We start from the raw sequence: 18,608 nt of genomic DNA, 5'->3' as shown, positions 1-18,608 counted from the left end.
TCACTATTCCCTATTTACACAATTTAATGTCAATGTGATGAAAACAGTGTTCTCTTATTTATGCATAATTTTTACTGTTTACTATTTTATGTTTTCATTCAACGTGAAATCAAAATTGAGCCTATTTATTTTCTTAAAACACAAAACTTGAGGGGGGAACGCCAACTATTGCGAGGGAATACAAAACTTTTTTGCAATGGAACCCAAAATAATTGCGACGGTATGCAAAACTTTTTGTGAGGCAACGCAAACTATTTCAACGGAACGCAAAACATTTGTGAGGCAACGCAAACTATTTCAAAGGAACGCAAAACTTTTTGTGAGGCACCGCAAACTATTTCAACGGAACTCAAAACATTTTGTGAGGCACCGCAAACTATTTCAACGGAACGCAAAACATTTTGTGAGGCAACGCAAACTATTTCAACGGAACGCAAAACATTTTGTGAGGCACCGCAAACTATTTCAACGGAACTCAAAACATTTTGTGAGGCACCGCAAACTATTTCAACGGAACGCAAAACATTTTGTGAGGCAACGCAAACTATTTCAACGGAATGCAAAACATTTTGTGAGGCACCGCAAACTATTTCAACGGAACTCAAAACATTTTGTGAGGCACTGCAAACTATTTCAACAGAACGCAAAACATTTTGTGGGGCACCGCAAACTATTTCAACGGAACGCAAAACATTGTGTGAGGCAACGCAAACTATTACAAAGGAACGCAAAACTTTTTGTGAGGCAACGCAAACTATTTAAATGGAACGCAAAACTATTTGTGAGGCAACGCAAACTATTTCAACGGAACGCAAAACATTTTGTGAGGCAACGCAAACTATTTCAACGGAACGCAAAACATTTTGTGAGGCACCGCAAACTATTTCAACGGAACGCAAAACATTTTGTGAGGCAACGCAAACTATTTCAACGGAACGCAAAACATTTTGTGAGGCAACGCAAACTATTTCAACGGAACTCAAAACATTTTGTGAGGCAACGCAAACTATTTCAACGGAACGCAAAACATTTTGTGAGGCAACGCAAACTATTTCAACGGAACGCAAAACATTTTGTGAGGCAAAGCAAACTATTACAAAGGAACGCAAAACTTTTTGTGAGGCAACGCAAACTATTTAAATGGAACGCAAAACTTTTTGTGAGGCAACGCAAACTATTTCAACGGAACGCAAAACATTTTGTGAGGCAACGCAAACTATTTCAACGGAACGCAAAACATTTTGTGAGGCACCGCAAACTATTTCAACGGAACGCAAAACATTTTGTGAGGCAACGCAAACTATTTCAACGGAACGCAAAACATTTTGTGAGGCAACGCAAACTATTTCAACAGAACGCAAAACATTTTGTGAGGCAACGCAAACTATTTCAACAGAACGCAAAACTTTTTGTGAGGCAACGCAAACTATTACAACATAACGCAAAACTTTTTGTGAGGCAAAATTTTAATCGGTTCCAAATGACGTTTCATATTGACTTTATCACTTTTTAAATAATATGTAAACACTGAATTCTGTACCTTACAGTTTTTCTGAAAATCAGAATAATCTAGACATTTAAATTAGGTTTTTAAGAAGAAATGGAAATGTTCTTTTAACTGTAATTTATATTTGTGTTGTTAGGCTGAAGCTCCTCCTCTGTGTCCATATCCATCACCCCGGATTGGCTCTCCTCGCCGGGTCCTCCTCTCCCACAATCACTCCATCTACATCTCTCCACACAAGAGCGCCAGCCCCCTCACACCTCGAGACAAGATCTTCTATTACATCAGCTCCAGCCCATCAAACGTAAAACAGCATAACGTCAATGTGAAAAGCATATCTTTTAATTCAAGATCAAAAGTATGTAAACTGAAGGTCAAATAATTTGTAAAACATTTCTACAGTGGCATTGGTAACTGAAAAATTGTGCCTTCGCATGGTAATGCATCCATGCCCCTATGTGTCAGTATAATGGTGCGTTCACATCATGATGGAATAACCATGATAATGTCACCTTCATCAAACTCACAATTACAAGTTGGAAACTTGCAATGGCCTCAACAGTTAAAGATAAATGTTTTATATTTTAATTTTATAACAGCCAGTGATACTTGGAGCACTATCCTTGTTCTTTAACATTTTAAAAGATTATAGATTATAGATTGGTGCAAATGTAAAAGACATTCATCCAGCATGTCTTTAAACAATGGGGAAACAGAACAGACGCACGCAAAATACACATTCAGTGTGAACGGCCCCTAACTCATCCGTTTTTTCATTAATTACAAACCAGACCCGAACCCGAAGTCCTACTTGACAAACTGACCTGAACCCCAAACCCCGTCAGTTCTTTTGTAGATTCAAAAGAACCGGCTAATCGTGTTTTAGTATCAGTGTTGCATTGTCACTAAATAGTAGTGAAGAATCCATGTTTAAGAATCGTTAATGCAACCAAAAGTCATGAAATTAATTCAGTTCCTGTATTATTATTATTTTTTAATTTTTTTGGAACCAGTTCAGAATAACTACTGAGTGCATATTTTAATTAATTGTATCTAATTAGATGTTTCACTGAATTTCTCATTCCTTCTCAGCGGCTGCGAGAGATTAACGTCATGATCCAGACAGGTGAGACACCCACTAAAAAGCGCAGCATCGCCCTGGAGGAGGAGCAGCAGTCCCCTGCCAAGAGACTCTGTCAAGAGAACCAGACAGCACTGCTCAGACGCCTGCAGGACGTAGCCAGCGATCGCAGTTCTTCACACTGATGTATCCATACTTGGAATAAGAATTACAAATACATCTAAACATACAACTCACCCAAAATATTTTTAGGATAAGCTTTTACCCAAAGCAACTGACAAATACAAGCAATTCATCCTACACAAAAAGGCCTCATAGTTAAAGGAGTACTTCACCCAAAAACTAGAAATTCTGTAATTATTCTTGAATAGAATGATTATTTATATTTTTCAAGAATGTCTATGCATCTCTTTTTTTTCATACAACAACAGTTCAAAGTGATCACAACTGTCCAGCTGCATAAAGGACAAAACAAAAACAAAAAACATAAAAGTTGTCTTTTTGGCTTACAAACCAATTTAAGTTATTATTCCTGATAATATTCCCTTTCAATGCAGCTCACAAATCCCATTCTGCATTTTCAAACTGGCCCATCGCGTTTTGTTATGGCACACTCAAAAAACCAATGAGGTCTTTTTATTGACCCATTTATTGACTTGGCCTGACACATTGACCTGCCACTTGTTAATCTGATCGCAAATATTCCGAAGATTTTCAAGAGAAGTATTTCAGGAAATAATCAGTTAGATAAATTTTGTAACACATTTAAAGTTATCATATGACTTTAGAAGACTTGGAATATACCATAGTGCTTAAATTGTATGGACTGCATTTATGGTTTTATATAAAAAATATATAAATAAAGCAATATATGGGTTTGAAACAACATGCAGGTGAGTAAATAATGACAGACTTTTCATTTTTGTGTCAACTATCTATAACCATTGCTCATAAAATTCTGAACTGTTTTCATTTAAAAAAGCACCAGCTAATGAAGTCAAAACAAAACTTCTGTCATAGTCAACCAATGATATTGACTCATACTCTCAATATAAAAAAAGTATTTTGTAGAAGAAGAGTTTGTGTGCAGTAGAATTGCTCGGATGAGTCATGACAAGATTTGAAGGAGATTTAAAGCACTTAAAGGATTTGGTTGCAAATCTTGCGCTGAGTTTACCATGTGTGTTTTATAAAGAGCTATTTTTCATAAAGAGTTTTATAAAGTATAGTATCAGAGTTAATATTCAGAAATCAAGAGATGTCTGTCAACTCTTTCTATGTGTCTGTGTATTTGCTATCTTTGTATGTGTATGCCTGGTTTATATATTTATGCTATTTTTCTAACCTTAGGAAAGATAGTGACGAGCAACATCGGGCATCTAACAATCATGTTTAAAGTAGAAAGTGAGTGCTCAGAAATGTCATATTTATTTTGTCATGTTGTTCTTTGCATGTATTAGATGTGTTCAAATCAATTGTTGTTCCCTCTTCAGTTCTGAAAGGAATTCTTTCAGTAATCTCTATTTATTAACAAAACAACACGTTTTCTTTCTTTTTATTCTGGAGTATGACGCGTGTTTGTTGTAAGTGCCTTTTCTCCTGACTGTTTGCCTTTCCTGATCAGCTCTATGCTTTACACTTTACACAGCAACCCAGCATTAAATGATCATCCAGCATTTATTAAACCCTGTGAACTGATTAAGCTGTTATTCTAGTTTAAACTGAGTCTGAAATCCAGTTTGTAAGATTCTCCAGACCAAGAAAGCCTGAAATATATGTGACAGTATACACAACTACAAATATACAAATAAATACAATATGCATTTCTTTTTTAAGCTTAACTGATTAATGGATAATTCTGCTGTTAGGCCTACACCTTGCTTCCAGATTTGTGGCTTTTACCCATGAGGTCATTTAATTCCCATTCTCATATTTACCAGCAGATAGAGCACTAGAGTTATGTATTTCTACTATTACACCTTTACACAATTAATGTCACATTTCACAGAGGCATTTTAAAGCATTGCATTAAAATATAATAACCCATTATTTATTTATTAGACCTGGGAAGGATATGCTTACTTGTATTTCTACCCAAATAGGGCAGAAGTGTCCATTGAGTGCCAGCTCACAGCCTATGTGTCATCAACAAACTTCAAAGCAGTCATCTGAAGCAGACACAAAGAGTCTGTCTGCCTCTGCCCTCAAATATCACAAGTTATAAAACTACAATAACATAATCTTACAATAACCAGAAGATAGCTGTAGCCAGACATAAACCTGTCATCTTTTGTGATTCAACATTACTCATAAACATACTATATGAATTAAAAACTTTCCAACACACTAATAAATATATCATCTTTAAATCCAACCCAGCGCCATGTATAAAATTGGGTTATGTAATTTTGAGTTCCCCATCTGACGCTCACTTCGGCGTTGTGTTGAAGAAGCGACACTAGGGGTCTCTCTTGAGCGCCTTTTGCATCTCTGATCTATGAGAAAAGGCCAAAATTGGCAAACAGAATTTATATCTCAGCCCCTGGACATACAAGAGAGGTCTGTTTCATTCAGAAATTTTCTTCAGAGCCGATCGGTTGTGTATGCAGTGAGCTGCGAGTCACAGTCTGTTCCTCCCATCTCTGAGTGATTGCTGTTGGATCTACGGCGCATATTAGCGGCTTTCTCCTTCTGTGCACAGCAGTGCAGCTTGCCCTTGGGCGCTTCGTCAGTGCAGTTAAAAGAGTTATTTCTCTAAAAGAGTTATTTTCTCTAAAAGAGCAAATACGCAGCGGCATTGAACATCCTTTTCAGGACACGTCTTTATAAAGATGCCTTTCCGCCCCTGTGTAGTTCCTGGATGCGGTAGAGTGCTCTCCGAGACACTCCTTCCTGACGCTCCTTCTTCCTACGGGATTGAGGACGATCCGTCTGGTGATGGAGGCGATTTGGGGATGGCAGCGGGCTCGGTTTCGCCGGGTACGTCCCTGCGAACCACCCACCCTCTGACACACTCACGGCCAGCCTGCCTATCCTCTTGAGCCCCCCCGAGCCGGATGAGCTCGCCGCTGCATCGGAGAGTGGTCCGGCCTCTGACGCTATCCACTGCCTTCGGGCCAGCATGCCCAGTCTGAGGCTGACGCCCAGATGTCCGACATGCTTGCCTGAGCCTCCGTCAGTGTGGGGCTGGACTGGAACCCTCCGCAAAGCCTTCGCAGCTGGATGATTGGTTCCTCGGCTCTGCATGCCGCTCACAGCCCCGCCCCCCTCCCCCCAGTTCCTTTCTTCCTGGAAGTACATGAAGCGCTGACGTAGGTTTCTACAGCACTTACTTCATCGTACCCAAGAAAGGCGGCGGCTTACTACCGATCTTGGACTTGTGAGTTTTCAACCGGCTTTGCACAAACTCCTGTTCAAAATGCTCACACAAAGACACATTCTAACTTGCGTCTGGCATCTAGATTGGTTTGCAGCGGAAGAGCTGAAGGACGCATACTTCCACGTACCAATATTTCCTTGACATCGACCCTTTCTATGGTTCGCGTTCGACGGCCAGGCGTATCAGTAAAATCTATAATCTATCAGTCCTCCCCTTCGGCATGTCCCTATCCCCTTGCGTCTTCACAAAGGTCGAAGAGGCAGCCCTTGCCCCACTTTGGGAAGCAGGCATCCGCATTCTCAACTACCTCGACGACTGGCTCATCCTGGCCCACTCCCGAGAGTTACTATGCACCCACAGGGACCAGGGTGCTCAGGCTCTTCAGCCATTTAGGGCTTCAGGTCAACTGGGAAAAGAGCAAGCTCACCCCGGTTCAGAGCTTCTCTTTTCTCAGCATGCACCGTGTGTTCATCACCCCCGCCTGCCGCCAAACTTTCAAACCCCGGACAGACCTCTGCTTTCTACGGACAGGAGTCCCCTTGCAGCAGGTGTCCCGATGTGTCCTGGTCACCACAGACGCCTCCAAATTGGGTTGGGACACCGTGTGCAATGGGCACGCAGCCGCAGGCCGTTGGAAAGGGACCCCGCTGCGCTGGCACATCAACTGCCTAGAGTTGTTGACTGTGCTTTTTGCCCTGCGGAGGTTTCTCCCGCTAATTCAGGGCAAACCCGTCTTGATCCGATCAGACAGCACCACCACCATTAGCATACATAAATTGCCAAGGCGGCATATGCTCCCATCACATGTCACAACTCGCCTGTCGTCTCCTGCTTTGGAGCCAGTAGCAACTCAAGTCACTGTGTGCCAATCACATTCCAGGCAATCTCAAAGTTTGTAAGATTCTCCAGACCAAGAAAGCCTGAAATATATGTGACAGTATACACAACTACAAATATACAAATAAATACAATATGCATTTCTTTTTTAAGCTTAACTGATTAATGGATAATTCTGCTGTTAGGCCTACACCTTGCTTCCAGATTTGTGGCTTTTACCCATGAGGTCATTTAATTCCCATTCTCATATTTACCAGCAGATAGAGCACTAGAGTTATGTATTTCTACTATTACACCTTTACACAATGAATGTCACATTTCACACAGACATTTTAAAGCATTGCATTAAAATATAATAACCCATTATTTATTTATTAGACCTGGGAAGGATATGCTTACTTGTATTTCTACCCAAATAGGGAAGAAGTGTCCATTGAGTGCCAGCTCACAGCCTATGTGTCATCAACAAACTTCAAAGCAGTCATCTGAAGCAGACACAAAGAGTCTGTCTGCCTCTGCCCTCAAATATCACAAGTTATAAAACTACAATAACATAATCTTACAATAACCAGAAGATAGCTGTAGCCAGACATAAACCTGTCATCTTTTGTGATTCAACATTACTCATAAACATACTATATGAATTAAAAACTTTCCAACACACTAATAAATATATCATCTTTAAATCCAACCCAGCGCCATGTATAAAATTGGGTTATGTAATTTTGAGTTCCCCATCTGACGCTCACTTCGGCGTTGTGTTGAAGAAGCGACACTAGGGGTCTCTCTTGAGCGCCTTTTGCATCTCTGATCTATGAGAAAAGGCCAAAATTGGCAAACAGAATTTATATCTCGCGCCCCTGGACATACAAGAGAGGTCTGTTTCATTCAGAAATTTTCTTCAGAGCCGATCGGTTGTGTATGCAGTGAGCTGCGAGTCACAGTCTGTTCCTCCCATCTCTGAGCGATTGCTGTTGGATCTACGGCGCATATTAGCGGCTATCTCCTTCTGTGCACAGCAGTGCAGCTTGCCCTTGGGCGCTTCGACAGTGCAGTTAAAAGAGTTATTTCTCTAAAAGAGTTATTTTCTCTAAAAGAGCAAATACGCAGCGGCGTTGAACATCCTTTCCGCCCCGTGTAGTTCCTGGATGCGGTAGAGTGCTCTCCGCTCCTGACGCTCCTTCCTGGTGCTCCTTCTTCCTACGGGATTGAGGACGATCCGTCTGGTGATGGAGGTGATTTGGGGATGGCAGCGGGCTCGGTTTCGTCGGGTACGTCCCTGCGAACCACCCGCCCTCTGACACACTCACGGCCAGCCTGCCTATCCTCTTGAGCCCCCCGAGCCGGATGAGCTCGCCGCTGCATCAGAGAGTGGTCCGGCCTCTGACGCTATCCACTGCCTTCGGGCCAGCATGCCCAGTCTGAGGCTGACGCCCAGATGTCCGACATGCTTGCCCGAGCCTCCGTCAGCGTGGGGCTGGACTGGAACCCTCCGCAAAGCCTTCGCAGCTGGATGATTGGTTCCTCGCTCACAGCCCTGCCCCCCTCCCCCCGGTTCCTTTCTTCCTGGAAGTACATGAAGAGCTGACGTAGGTTTCTACAACGCTTACTTCATCGTACCCAAGAAAGGCGGCGGCTTACGACCGATCTTGGACTTGTGAGTTTTCAACCGGCTTTGCACAAACTCCTGTTCAAAATGCTCACACAAAGACACATTCTAACTTGCGTCTGGCATCTAGATTGGTTTGCAGCGGAAGACCTGAAGGACGCGTACTTCCACGTCTCAATATTTCCTTGACATCGACCCTTTCTACGGTCCGCGTTCGACGGCCAGGCGTATCAGTAAAATCTATAATCTATCAGTCCTCCCCTTCGGCATGTCCCTATCCCCTTGCGTCTTCACAAAGGTCGAAGAGGCAGCCCTTGCCCCACTTCGGAAAGCAGGCATCCGCATTCTCAACTACCTCGACGACTGGCTCATCCTGGCCCACTCGCGAGAGTTACTATGCACCCACAGGGACCAGGGTGCTCAGGCTCTTCAGCCGTTGAAACAGATGAAATCACGGCAATCTAGTGACACAGTGTTTAATACTCCTCTCCTGATGCACGCCTCATCTTGGGCATATAAATCGGAGCACAGTGCCATTCCATCTGCAATTTTCTCTTCAGGGTTGGGATAACATCTCTTGTGCTCTGGATGCCCGAATGCCTGAATAGGTGATACACACCTGAACAGCGAATGGATTATTTTCTTCCTGTCATTGCTCCGACGAACAGTGAATCTTTTTAACAATCTTCTTATTTGTAACGCTATTGTGTTTTTTCATATGTTTCATTAAATGAAAAAAAATGGGTTTGCTTAACAAAGTCTTTCAAAGATGGTATTTCACAAATGTTTTCAACTGGTCTGACGGCCATAAGCACTGCTTTGTCTGCATGGGCCAGAATCACACGGAAGCATAATAGTAAGCATTTGAAAATAAAATAATTATTTCAGTAAGTACATGGGTGGTATCCAAACCAAACTCTTGAACCAACATATTTTATGTTATTGTTGTTCTTACAAGGAACTTCATTGTTGTTCTTACTGTACATGGAGTTATGCTGTAAAAAATGTATTTTAGTCATCCAGGGGAAATTTGTGTGTCATATATATTATAAGTGATTAAACATCAAGAGACTATCTAAGGGATGAACACACTGGCTGAGGGACACCTGTGTTGATTTGACCTCTGTCATCAGTCTGAGAATGAATCAGTGCTGCTGGGAAGTGTGTGTGTGTGTGTGTGTGTGTGTGTGTGTGTGTGTGTGTGTGTGTGTGTGTGTGTGTGTGTGTGTGTGTGTGTGTGTGTGTGTGTGTGTGTGTGTGTGTGTGTGTTTGTGCTTACTTCTGTTTGAGTGTAGACTCAATGACTCAATGAAAGATGTCCATAGCTGAGGCTGTGAGTCAGTGTGTGATCTCACTGTCTGAAATATGACCACACACTGCTTTCACAGGACTCAATCACAAATGAGTATGGATATTCTCCCAAACTTTGCTTTAGTAAGAACATGTGATGTTTAGAATGTTATGATTATATATCAATATCAAGCATTTTGATGTCAGCATTATTTTTGACTCTTTGAAAATTCAGGTTGATATAAGCCCCAAAAGTATTTGGACACGTAGCACATAATTGAAAATATATGAATGTCATCATTGCCTTAGGTAAAATTAGCAAGTGTGATTTATTTGAAAGTGCATAAACACACTTGAAATGAAAACATTTCAGAAAAAGAAAACTATATATCTCAATCAAAATTAATCAAAAACTATCAGTGCTGAGTAGTAACAGATTGCATGTAATATGGATTACATAATCAGTTTTGTAATTTGTATTACATTTAATAATGTGCATAATCATATTATAGTTCAGGTTTTATGGATTATATGATTACATTCTAAATTAAATCACCAATCAGCCAAAGGCAATTACTAGTGCGTAATTTACTGATTATACTCCTAAAGTTTTCTAATAGGAGTCTGTATTTTAAATATTAATGTATTATCTAGCCTTGTGTGCATGTAGCTACTGAAATTGATACACTGCATTGAAAGAGCTTAATACAATCCACAAATACACACAAAGCACTTTGTTTTGGTTTTGAATTTAATTTCTAAAATAATGCAAAATAAATGACAAACTGTTTGTATTTGCACCCTGCATTGAAAATAATGTATTTCAAACAAGCACTGGTTCACCTGTCCACATTTCTAGACACTCTTCTGTAAAAACATATGTCGCAAACGAACATTTTGGAGGTGTCGGTTACATGAACTTTGTGTTTTTGCACCATGCAATTGTACTTTGACCCATGCTTCAGGATGGCATAAAAAGAGCCTGTCATAGGCTAAGCCACATCTTCTCATTAATAATTTTGATGAGATAAAAATTGTACATCTCTACATCATTTTTGGAAACATTCTCTCTTTATTGATTTCAAAGATGGATGATCCAATCCAATCTATATTCCTAATTTCCTAAATAACACAATTTCAAGTAAAAAATACATGCATGTTCTCATTGTCTTATATCATGAAAATCGTTCTTTTTTTATGACCCTTTAAGCAAATCTTTTTTTTTTTTACTTGACATCGAGTAACTGATGAAGAGCAAGTTTACTATTGTGTTTACTAATGTTTAATGAAAGGAGTGTTAATACATTTCAATTTAATGATTAGTTTATCTTCAAAATATGAAATGTGTAATCCAAATGTATTCAGATTAGATTACCTAAAAGTGTAATCTAAAAGATTCCATAATGGTTATGGGTTGTCCAATATTAATAGCTTATGTGATAAACTACAACAGTGTACTTTTGTAATGTGTGTTACATTCTGTATAAAGTTTAAACAATATATTATGGGATGAATTAACATTAAGAGCACCACATATTCAATAAACAGCAACAGATTATTACAGTACTTAAATTAAAAAGCCACATAATTAGACACATTATATTTGTAATAAGGTTATTTACTATTGAAATGTAATGACAAGTATTATAGTTAATAATCCTAAAACATTTGTCTTTTTATGGTTGACAAGCAATGTAGAAACTTTGTGCAATTATATAAATTGGGCATTAACAGGTGTGTGGTTGTGAGTGTTTCTTCAACTTTGAGCCATTTCATGTCCCAGGGGTTGATTTTCACCAAAAAAAGAGTCTTGTTAACCTTTTACCAGGCCTTCATCATTTATTTTTAGTACTTTTCTAATGTCTTTTATATGTAGATTTGACTGTTTTAGCCTTGTCCCAGACCCAGATTTTCAGTATTAAACTATGAAAAATAATTTTAATACAATACAATACAAATTATTACATGATTAAAAATGTAAACAAAGTAAAATTAACATAAACCATTTAAATATTTAATGTGTGAAAATTATTTCTGCCAATTTTTTTACAATTATGAGTGTCCCATTGTGGCGTCATTTCCACCACATCAAACAATTTTACCCCTTTTTTTTTTCTTTTTTTTTTAAAGTTGTTTGTGTAGTTGTTAACCAAGTGGACTAAAGTGTCAGCGAGGCTCATTCAATCAGAATTTAGAGCGGAAAATATTTGCTTTATAAGTGGTTTTGACTACAATGCAAAAGGACATTGAGCTCAGAGTATACAGTAAGTAATACCTACTGGTTCTTTTCGAGAGCATAATTCATAATCTGAGATATAGATGTGATTATGTCTCAACTGTGACTAACTTATTTAAACTAAACTGCTTTTAGCTGCCTATTTAATCAGAGATTAAGTGGTTTGCTCATACACGTGCACAAAAACAAAATACACCATACACAAATTAAACTGTACATGCAACATAAGCAGAGTTAGCTTTGGGAATCAAATTATGCCGGTAATATATCACAGAACTTGAAATATAAATTGTTATTATACGATACATTTACTAATCATGGGGGCTCAAGTATAAAGTAGTAAGTTGTCAGAGGATGGCTGCAAGTGTAACTTTATGAGACAAAGCCATTTATGTATTTGTGTCTTTAAAAGAGATTTTGTTTGTAATTATCTTTCATTCTGAATGTATGTGAAAGAAACAATCCTCCAAATGTTGAAGTATTACATAAGTTAAAAGATATATTTTTTCATTATTTTATGTCAGCATTTGGGACTGCCACTAGATGTCATTCCACTCACCTGTGGCCTCTCGTTTATGTAATCATCTCCACCTGCACCTCGTTTCCCCCTGTGTATTTAAGCTCTGTCTTTGTTCTCCCTGGTTACTTGGTCTTTGTATGAGATGTCTGCCTGGCTACCTGAGTTCTTTGGATTTTTTGAGACCCTGTTGAAAAAGTTAGGTTTGTTGTTTAAGTTATTTAAAGCAGTTCTCTTGCTTCTGCCTGTTTTTCTCCCCTTGTGGAGTTTTTTTTTGTGTTTTTGTCATACCTAATCTTTTTAGGAGATTCTTTGTTGAAGTTTTTTGTAATCATCTTTAGTTTATTAAACTCACCTGAGACCTCGTATCCTGTGTTTCGATTGGATCCTACCTCTGCTTTCTGGTGGCTCAGTGGTATTACCGTCTAGCTCTTACACCAGAGACCTGAGTTCTGGGCCAGGTTGTGACAGAAAGACCAAGTCACTCATGGATCCAGAAACACTCACCTATAAGGACCTGGTGGCCGTGATGGCTCAGCATGAGGTAGCATACCAATGCCATGAAGCGGTTCTCACCCGTCAGGAGGAGCTGATGGTCAGGCACTCTGACCTTCTCGCTGATGTGATGAAATCCATTGGTGAGCTTTTAAACCGATTGAGCTCCTAGAGAGTTCACCTCCTCCAGCACCAAGTCCGCCTCCCATTGGTGGACCCAAAGTAGTCGCACATATGCTCTCTTTGTGGAGGAGTTCAAGCGGGTGTTCGACCATCCAGTGAGTGGCCTGGAGTCTTCAAGGCAACTACTCACCCTTAAGCAGGGATCACGTAGCACGGCAGACTTCGCTATAGAGTTCCGGACCATTACTTCCGGTAGTGGATGGAACAACGAAGCTCTAATGGTCTGCTTCCAGGGAGGATTGTCCGGACCTATTCTGGACGAGCTAGTTACTCGCGAACCCACGACTGATCTCGAGTCCTTGATCACTATGGCTATCCGTCTGGACAATCGGCTAAGAGAGAGAGAGTCAACCCTTCGCGAGACGTTTCCGCCCCGAATTTCTGGAATAGACAACCCTATCCTGCACGCTTCTCACACAATTCTGAGAAACTCGAGCCCCCGGAGGACAAGCAGTTGGGGCATTCCAGACTCTCACCTGCTGAGAGGGAGCGCCGCATGAGGGAGAAGGGCTGCCTATACTGCGGTGCATCTGGGCATTTCCGTCTCCTCTGTCCCGAGCTTCCGGGAAACGATCTTCCACACCCAGTTACAGGAGGGCTGTGATGGGGAAGATTAGTGCTCCTCCTCCCAATGCAGTGCTTTCTGTTCCTGTTACCCTTTCTTGGGAAGGCCATCAACATCAGGTCCAAGCCATGATCGACTCCGGGGCTGCTGGCGACTTCCTGGACCGGTCTCTGGTCAGGAGGCTTGGAGTACCTACCCAATTACTTCCTCGACCCCAAACCGTTACTGCCCTTGATGGCAGACCCTTGGAGCCGGGCTGCATTACGGAGATCACTTACCCTCTTCGTCTCACTGTTCTCCAACATCAAAATATGGAGGAGTTTTATCTAATCGACTCTCCTGAGTTCCCTGTGATCTTGGGTTATCCCTGGCTGCACCAACACAACCCTTGCATCGAATGGCTAGCTGGAACCATCCTGAGTTGGGGCAATGCATGCCAGGTTACCTGTCCCCTCTCGAGTCCACTGGCACCTGTCCCACTAGAGGCCGGATCTTTCCTCCCGAGCACATCGCTATGGACACGTACATCAAGGAGTCCCTAGCGGCTGGCATCATCCGTGCTTCCACTTCCCCAGCAGGAGCGGGCTTCTTCTTTGTGGGAAAAAAGGATGGAGGACTCAGGCCGTGTATCGATTACTGGGCACTTAATAAAATCACGGTTCGTAATCACTATCCCCTTCCTCTGATGGCCTCCGCCTTTGAGCTGCTTCAAGGGTCTTCCATTTTCTCCAAACTGGATCTACGCAACGCCTACCATCTTGTGCGGATTCAGCAAGGGGATGAATGGAAGACGGCCTTCAACAATCCCACGGGTCACTATGAGTACCTGGTGATGCCGTTCTTCCAGGCCCTAATAAATGACGTACTCTGGGACATGCTAAACAAGTTTGTTTTTGTCTACTTGGACGACATTTTAATCTTTTCGAGATCTCTCGAGGAGCATGAAGGGCATGTCAGTGCTGTTCTCCAATGCTCAGTTTCTCGGTTTTATCATCACCCCAGGTCATGTTGAGATGGATCCCAAGAAGGTCGAGGCAGTCCTGAAATGGCCTACCCCTACGACAGTCAAGGAGGTTCAGCGCTTCATTGGCTTTGCTAACTTCTATAGGAGGTTTATCAAGAACTTCAGCTCAGTGGCTGCACCCTTAACTGCACTGATTAAGGGAGGTGTCACCAAGATCTGCTGGTCCACAGAGGCAGAGGAACCCTTCCGTGACCTCAAGCGTCGTTTCACATCGGCACCTATATTCTCAGTACCCGATCCTGAAAGACCTTTTGTGGTAGAGGTGGATGCATCAGACGCGGGAGTTGGAGCCATCCTTTCTCAGAGAGGGGAGGATGGTAGGATGCACCCTTGCGCCTTCATGTCCCGTCGCCTGTCGGAAGCGGAACGCAATTACCACGTCGGGGATCAGGAGCTTCTTGCAGTGAAGCTCGCCTTGGAGGAGTGGCGCCACTGGCTTGAGGGGGCTCAACACCCTTTTCAGGTTCTCACAGACCACAAAAACCTTGAGTACCTGCAGCAGGCCAAGTGACTCAATCCTCGCCAAGCTCGATGGTCTTTATTTTTTAATCATTTTCAGTTCCTTCTGTCCTTCAGGCCCGGCACCAAGACCATCAAGCCAGATGCCTTGTCCCGACCTTACTCTCCTGAGTCACATGAGAGGCCTCTAGAACTTGTCATCCCTAAGGCTAGGATCGTCGCGCCGCTGCGCTGGGAACTGGAAAGGGAGATACGTGAGGCCCAAGCCCAAGAACCTAATCCAGGAGGTGGTCCCCCAAGTCGCCTTTACGTTCCTCGATCCGTCCGAGCCCGGGTTCTACAGTGGGGTCATGACTCTCCCTGACCTGCCACCCTGGTATTGCATGTACCCTGGACTTCCTCCAGCGGCGGTTCTGGTGGCCTTCCATCAAGGAGGACGTAAGGAGCTTTGTGGAGGTCTGTCCAGTGTGCTGCCAAGGGAAGTCGAGGCGCCAGCGGCCTTTAGGACTCTTGCACCCTTTGCCTGTTCCCCATAGACCGTGGTCGCACATGTCTCTGGATTTCATCACAGGCCTTCCTCCATCCCAGGGCAACTCTGTCATTCTGGTTATTGTGGACCGGTTCTCGAAGGCCGCCCGATTCATCCCCTTACCCAAACTGCCTTCAGCCAAGGAGACTGCCACGCTCCTAATGAATCACGTCTTCAGAATCTTTGGAATTCCTCAGGATGTTGTCTCCGATCGAGGTCCCCAGTTTTCATCTCGATTCTGGGGGGCCTTTTGTAAATTGGTCGGGTCATCTGCCAGCTTGTCATCTGGGTTCCATCCTGAGTCTAATGGCCAGACAGAACGGGTCAACCAGGACCTTGACACCACCCTGCGCCTCATGGTGGCCAACAACCCCACCTCATGGTCCACCTTCATCATGTGGGCAGAATATGCTCACAACACCCTCCGATCATCTTCCACGGGACTGTCCCCCTTCGAGTGTCAGTTTGGCTATCTCCCTCCACTGTTTCCTAAGCATGAGGCACAGTTCGGTGTCCCATATGCTCAACACTTCATCCAACGCTGCCAGTCGACCTAGAAGAAGGCTAGACGTGCGCTTCTCCAGACCTCCAGGAGGTACCAGCATCAGGCTAACCGTCATCGACAAAGGGCCTAGCTTCCGGGCCGGCCAATGGGTTTGGCTGGCTACCAAGAACTTACCTCTTTGCGTTGAGTCTAAGAAACTTGCCCAGAAGTTCATTGGCCCTTTCCGTATTGCCAGGAAAGTAAACCCTGTGTCTTACCATTTGTACCGTCCTCGTTCCCTTAAAATTAACCCTACCTTTCATGTGTCTTTGTTAAAACCGGTTTTGTCTTCTCCTTCCCCCCCCCACGCAGACCTCCTCCACCCCCCAGGATCATTGACGGCCAGCCAGCCTTCACGGTCCGCCGGATATTGGACTCACGAAGGGACCAGAACTCCTTGTAGTATCTGGTGGACTGGGAGGGTTACGGGCCAGAGGAACGCTCCTGTGTTCCGACCAGGGACATCCTGGACCGCAGCTTGATTCAGGAATTTCATGCCCGGAGACCGGGGTGTTCTGGAAGGAACGTCAGGAGTCGTCCCTAGGGGAGGGGGTCCTGCCATTTGGGACTGCTGTTTCCTTAGTTCTGCCACTAGATGTCATTCCACTCACCTGTGGCCTCTCGTTTATGTTATCATCTCCACCTGCACCTCGTTTCCCCCTGTGTATTTAAGCTAAGTCTTTGTTCTCCATGGTTACTTGGTCTTTGTATGAGATGTCTGCCTGGCTTTGGATTTTTTGAGACCCTGTTGAAAAAGTTAAGTTTGTTGTTTAAGTTATTTAAAGTAGTTCTCTTGCTTCTGCCTGTTTTTCTCCCCTCGTGGAGTTTTCTTTTTTGTGTTTTTGTCATCCATTTTTAGTTTTTTGTAATCATCTTTTGTTTATTAAACTATGTTATCTGAGATCTCGTATCCTGTGTTTCGATTGGATCCTACCTCTGCTTTCTGGTGGCTCAGTGGTATTACCGTCTAGCTCTTACACCAGAGACTCGAGTTCTGGGCCGGGTTGTGACAATTTTATATATGCCAGTGTTGGGGTGTCACAAACTAAAAGAAGCAATCCAAACTTAACGTCTAGGTTACTGTTGTAACCCCCATTCTCTGATGGAGGGAACGAGATGTTGTGTCGATGTAGTGACACTAGGGGTCTCTTCTGAGAGCCTCGGTTACCTCTGAACTTGAGAAAAGGACAATGAGAAATTGGCGAACAGAATTTGCATGCCCCTCCCCCGGACATACTGGTATAAAAGGAGACAATTGCGCATCGGTTATTCAGGTTTTGCACTGAGGAGCCGAGAATAAGTTTCAGCCCATACAGTGGTTGGTACAGTGTTGTGGCAAGAGGGACACAACGTAACCCAGATGTTCCCCTTCTGTCACTCGCTCGACGTTGTGTCGATTGTAGTGACACTAGGGGTCCCTATCCAATAATGCCATGACACTGAACCATATTATGTGAACTGCTGATGCATATGTAAGCAAGCTGTTGCGTGACAAAGGAGCAGACCGCATCAGGCTGCACATAACCTTCCCCAACGCCCCATAAAATGTCATAAACATTTTAGGTTCCCGGCATCCCTGAGCAAGCGACATGACAAGCGTCTCTCTATGTTTTCTCTCCATAGAGTGTTAGATGTGGCTGGGGCCATCTAACGCTATAATACGCATCGGTGAAGGTTTTCTTTTTCCAATCCTATTCTTTATCGGATACCACATCCTGCCCAGGCTGGGGAGGTCAACATGTGGCAATTACGCCACATGGGCTTAAAGCCACACTTGGAAGTGGCATGGTGGTAGGTCCTGCCTGACCAGGGAGGGGCTCTACAAACACAGCGACCGGGTGCAGAGGGAACTACTCAAGGGAAATGCGGGTCCACCGACTGGGGTACTATACCACGGAAATACGCAGGGAGTTACCGTGATAAATGACCCCTGTGGAGCACCTATTCCAGTACAGAGTAATTAGTACCCATAGTGGATCTGGTCGGGAATTCCTCTGCCGAATTCGTGAGCCAGAGGTCTAGGGGGAAGGACATCTAGGGAGCATGAGTTTGTGGACTCGCCTGGGAGAAAGAGCGCATGTGTTCACCTCAGTGGAGGGGAAAGTTGCTATGTGCAAGTGGTGCAACCGGTCATCTGTTCCATATTACCGAGTTATACATGCTCGGACTTGACAAAACACGGGACGAGATCGACTCAACCCTGAGTTTTTTTTTCAATCCTATTCTTTATCGTATACCACATCCTGCCCAGGCTGGGGAGGTCAACGTGGCAAATACGCCACATGGGCTTAAAGCCACACATGGAAGTGGCATGGTGGTAGGTCCTGCCTGACCAGGGAGGAGCTCTACAATCACA

At 43.2% G+C, this 18,608-nt stretch overlaps 2 protein-coding genes across 2 annotated transcripts in view; both read left to right on the top strand.

Moving 5' to 3' along the window:
- Window positions 1-4,279, top strand: part of LOC127640062 (retinoblastoma-like protein 2) — a 38,057-nt gene extending 33,778 nt beyond the window's left edge. The window contains exons 21-22 of the mRNA XM_052122439.1: window positions 1,644-1,808; window positions 2,597-4,279. Of these exons, the coding sequence (XP_051978399.1) occupies window positions 1,644-1,808; window positions 2,597-2,770 (339 nt within the window). The 3' untranslated portion in view covers window positions 2,771-4,279. The remainder of the gene's footprint in view (window positions 1-1,643; window positions 1,809-2,596) is intronic.
- LOC127640075 (uncharacterized) lies at window positions 10-1,637 on the top strand. Its single transcript, XM_052122464.1, has 2 exons — window positions 10-1,122; window positions 1,207-1,637. The coding sequence occupies exons 1-2, from the start codon at window positions 197-199 to the stop codon at window positions 1,511-1,513; spliced, it is 1,233 nt and encodes a 410-aa protein (XP_051978424.1). The 5' UTR covers window positions 10-196; the 3' UTR covers window positions 1,514-1,637.
- Window positions 4,280-18,608: the final 14,329 nt, after the last annotated feature.

This window comes from Xyrauchen texanus, chromosome 49 (genome assembly GCF_025860055.1).
Source record: "Xyrauchen texanus isolate HMW12.3.18 chromosome 49, RBS_HiC_50CHRs, whole genome shotgun sequence".
Taxonomy (NCBI): domain Eukaryota; kingdom Metazoa; phylum Chordata; class Actinopteri; order Cypriniformes; family Catostomidae; genus Xyrauchen; species Xyrauchen texanus.
The sequence above is the reverse complement of the archived record's forward strand: the minus strand, read 5'-3'. Positions and strand labels throughout refer to the sequence as shown.

What these genes read in the sequence shown, in the direction of transcription:
- LOC127640075 (XM_052122464.1), top strand. Translation starts at nt 197, where the DNA reads ATGGAACCCAAAATAATTGCGACGGTATGCAAAACTTTTTGTGAGGCA. An exon ending in AACGCAAAACTTTTTGTGAG is followed by an intron (nt 1,123 to 1,206) that starts GCAACGCAAACT and finishes ACATTTTGTGAG; the next exon opens with GCAACGCAAACTATTTCAAC.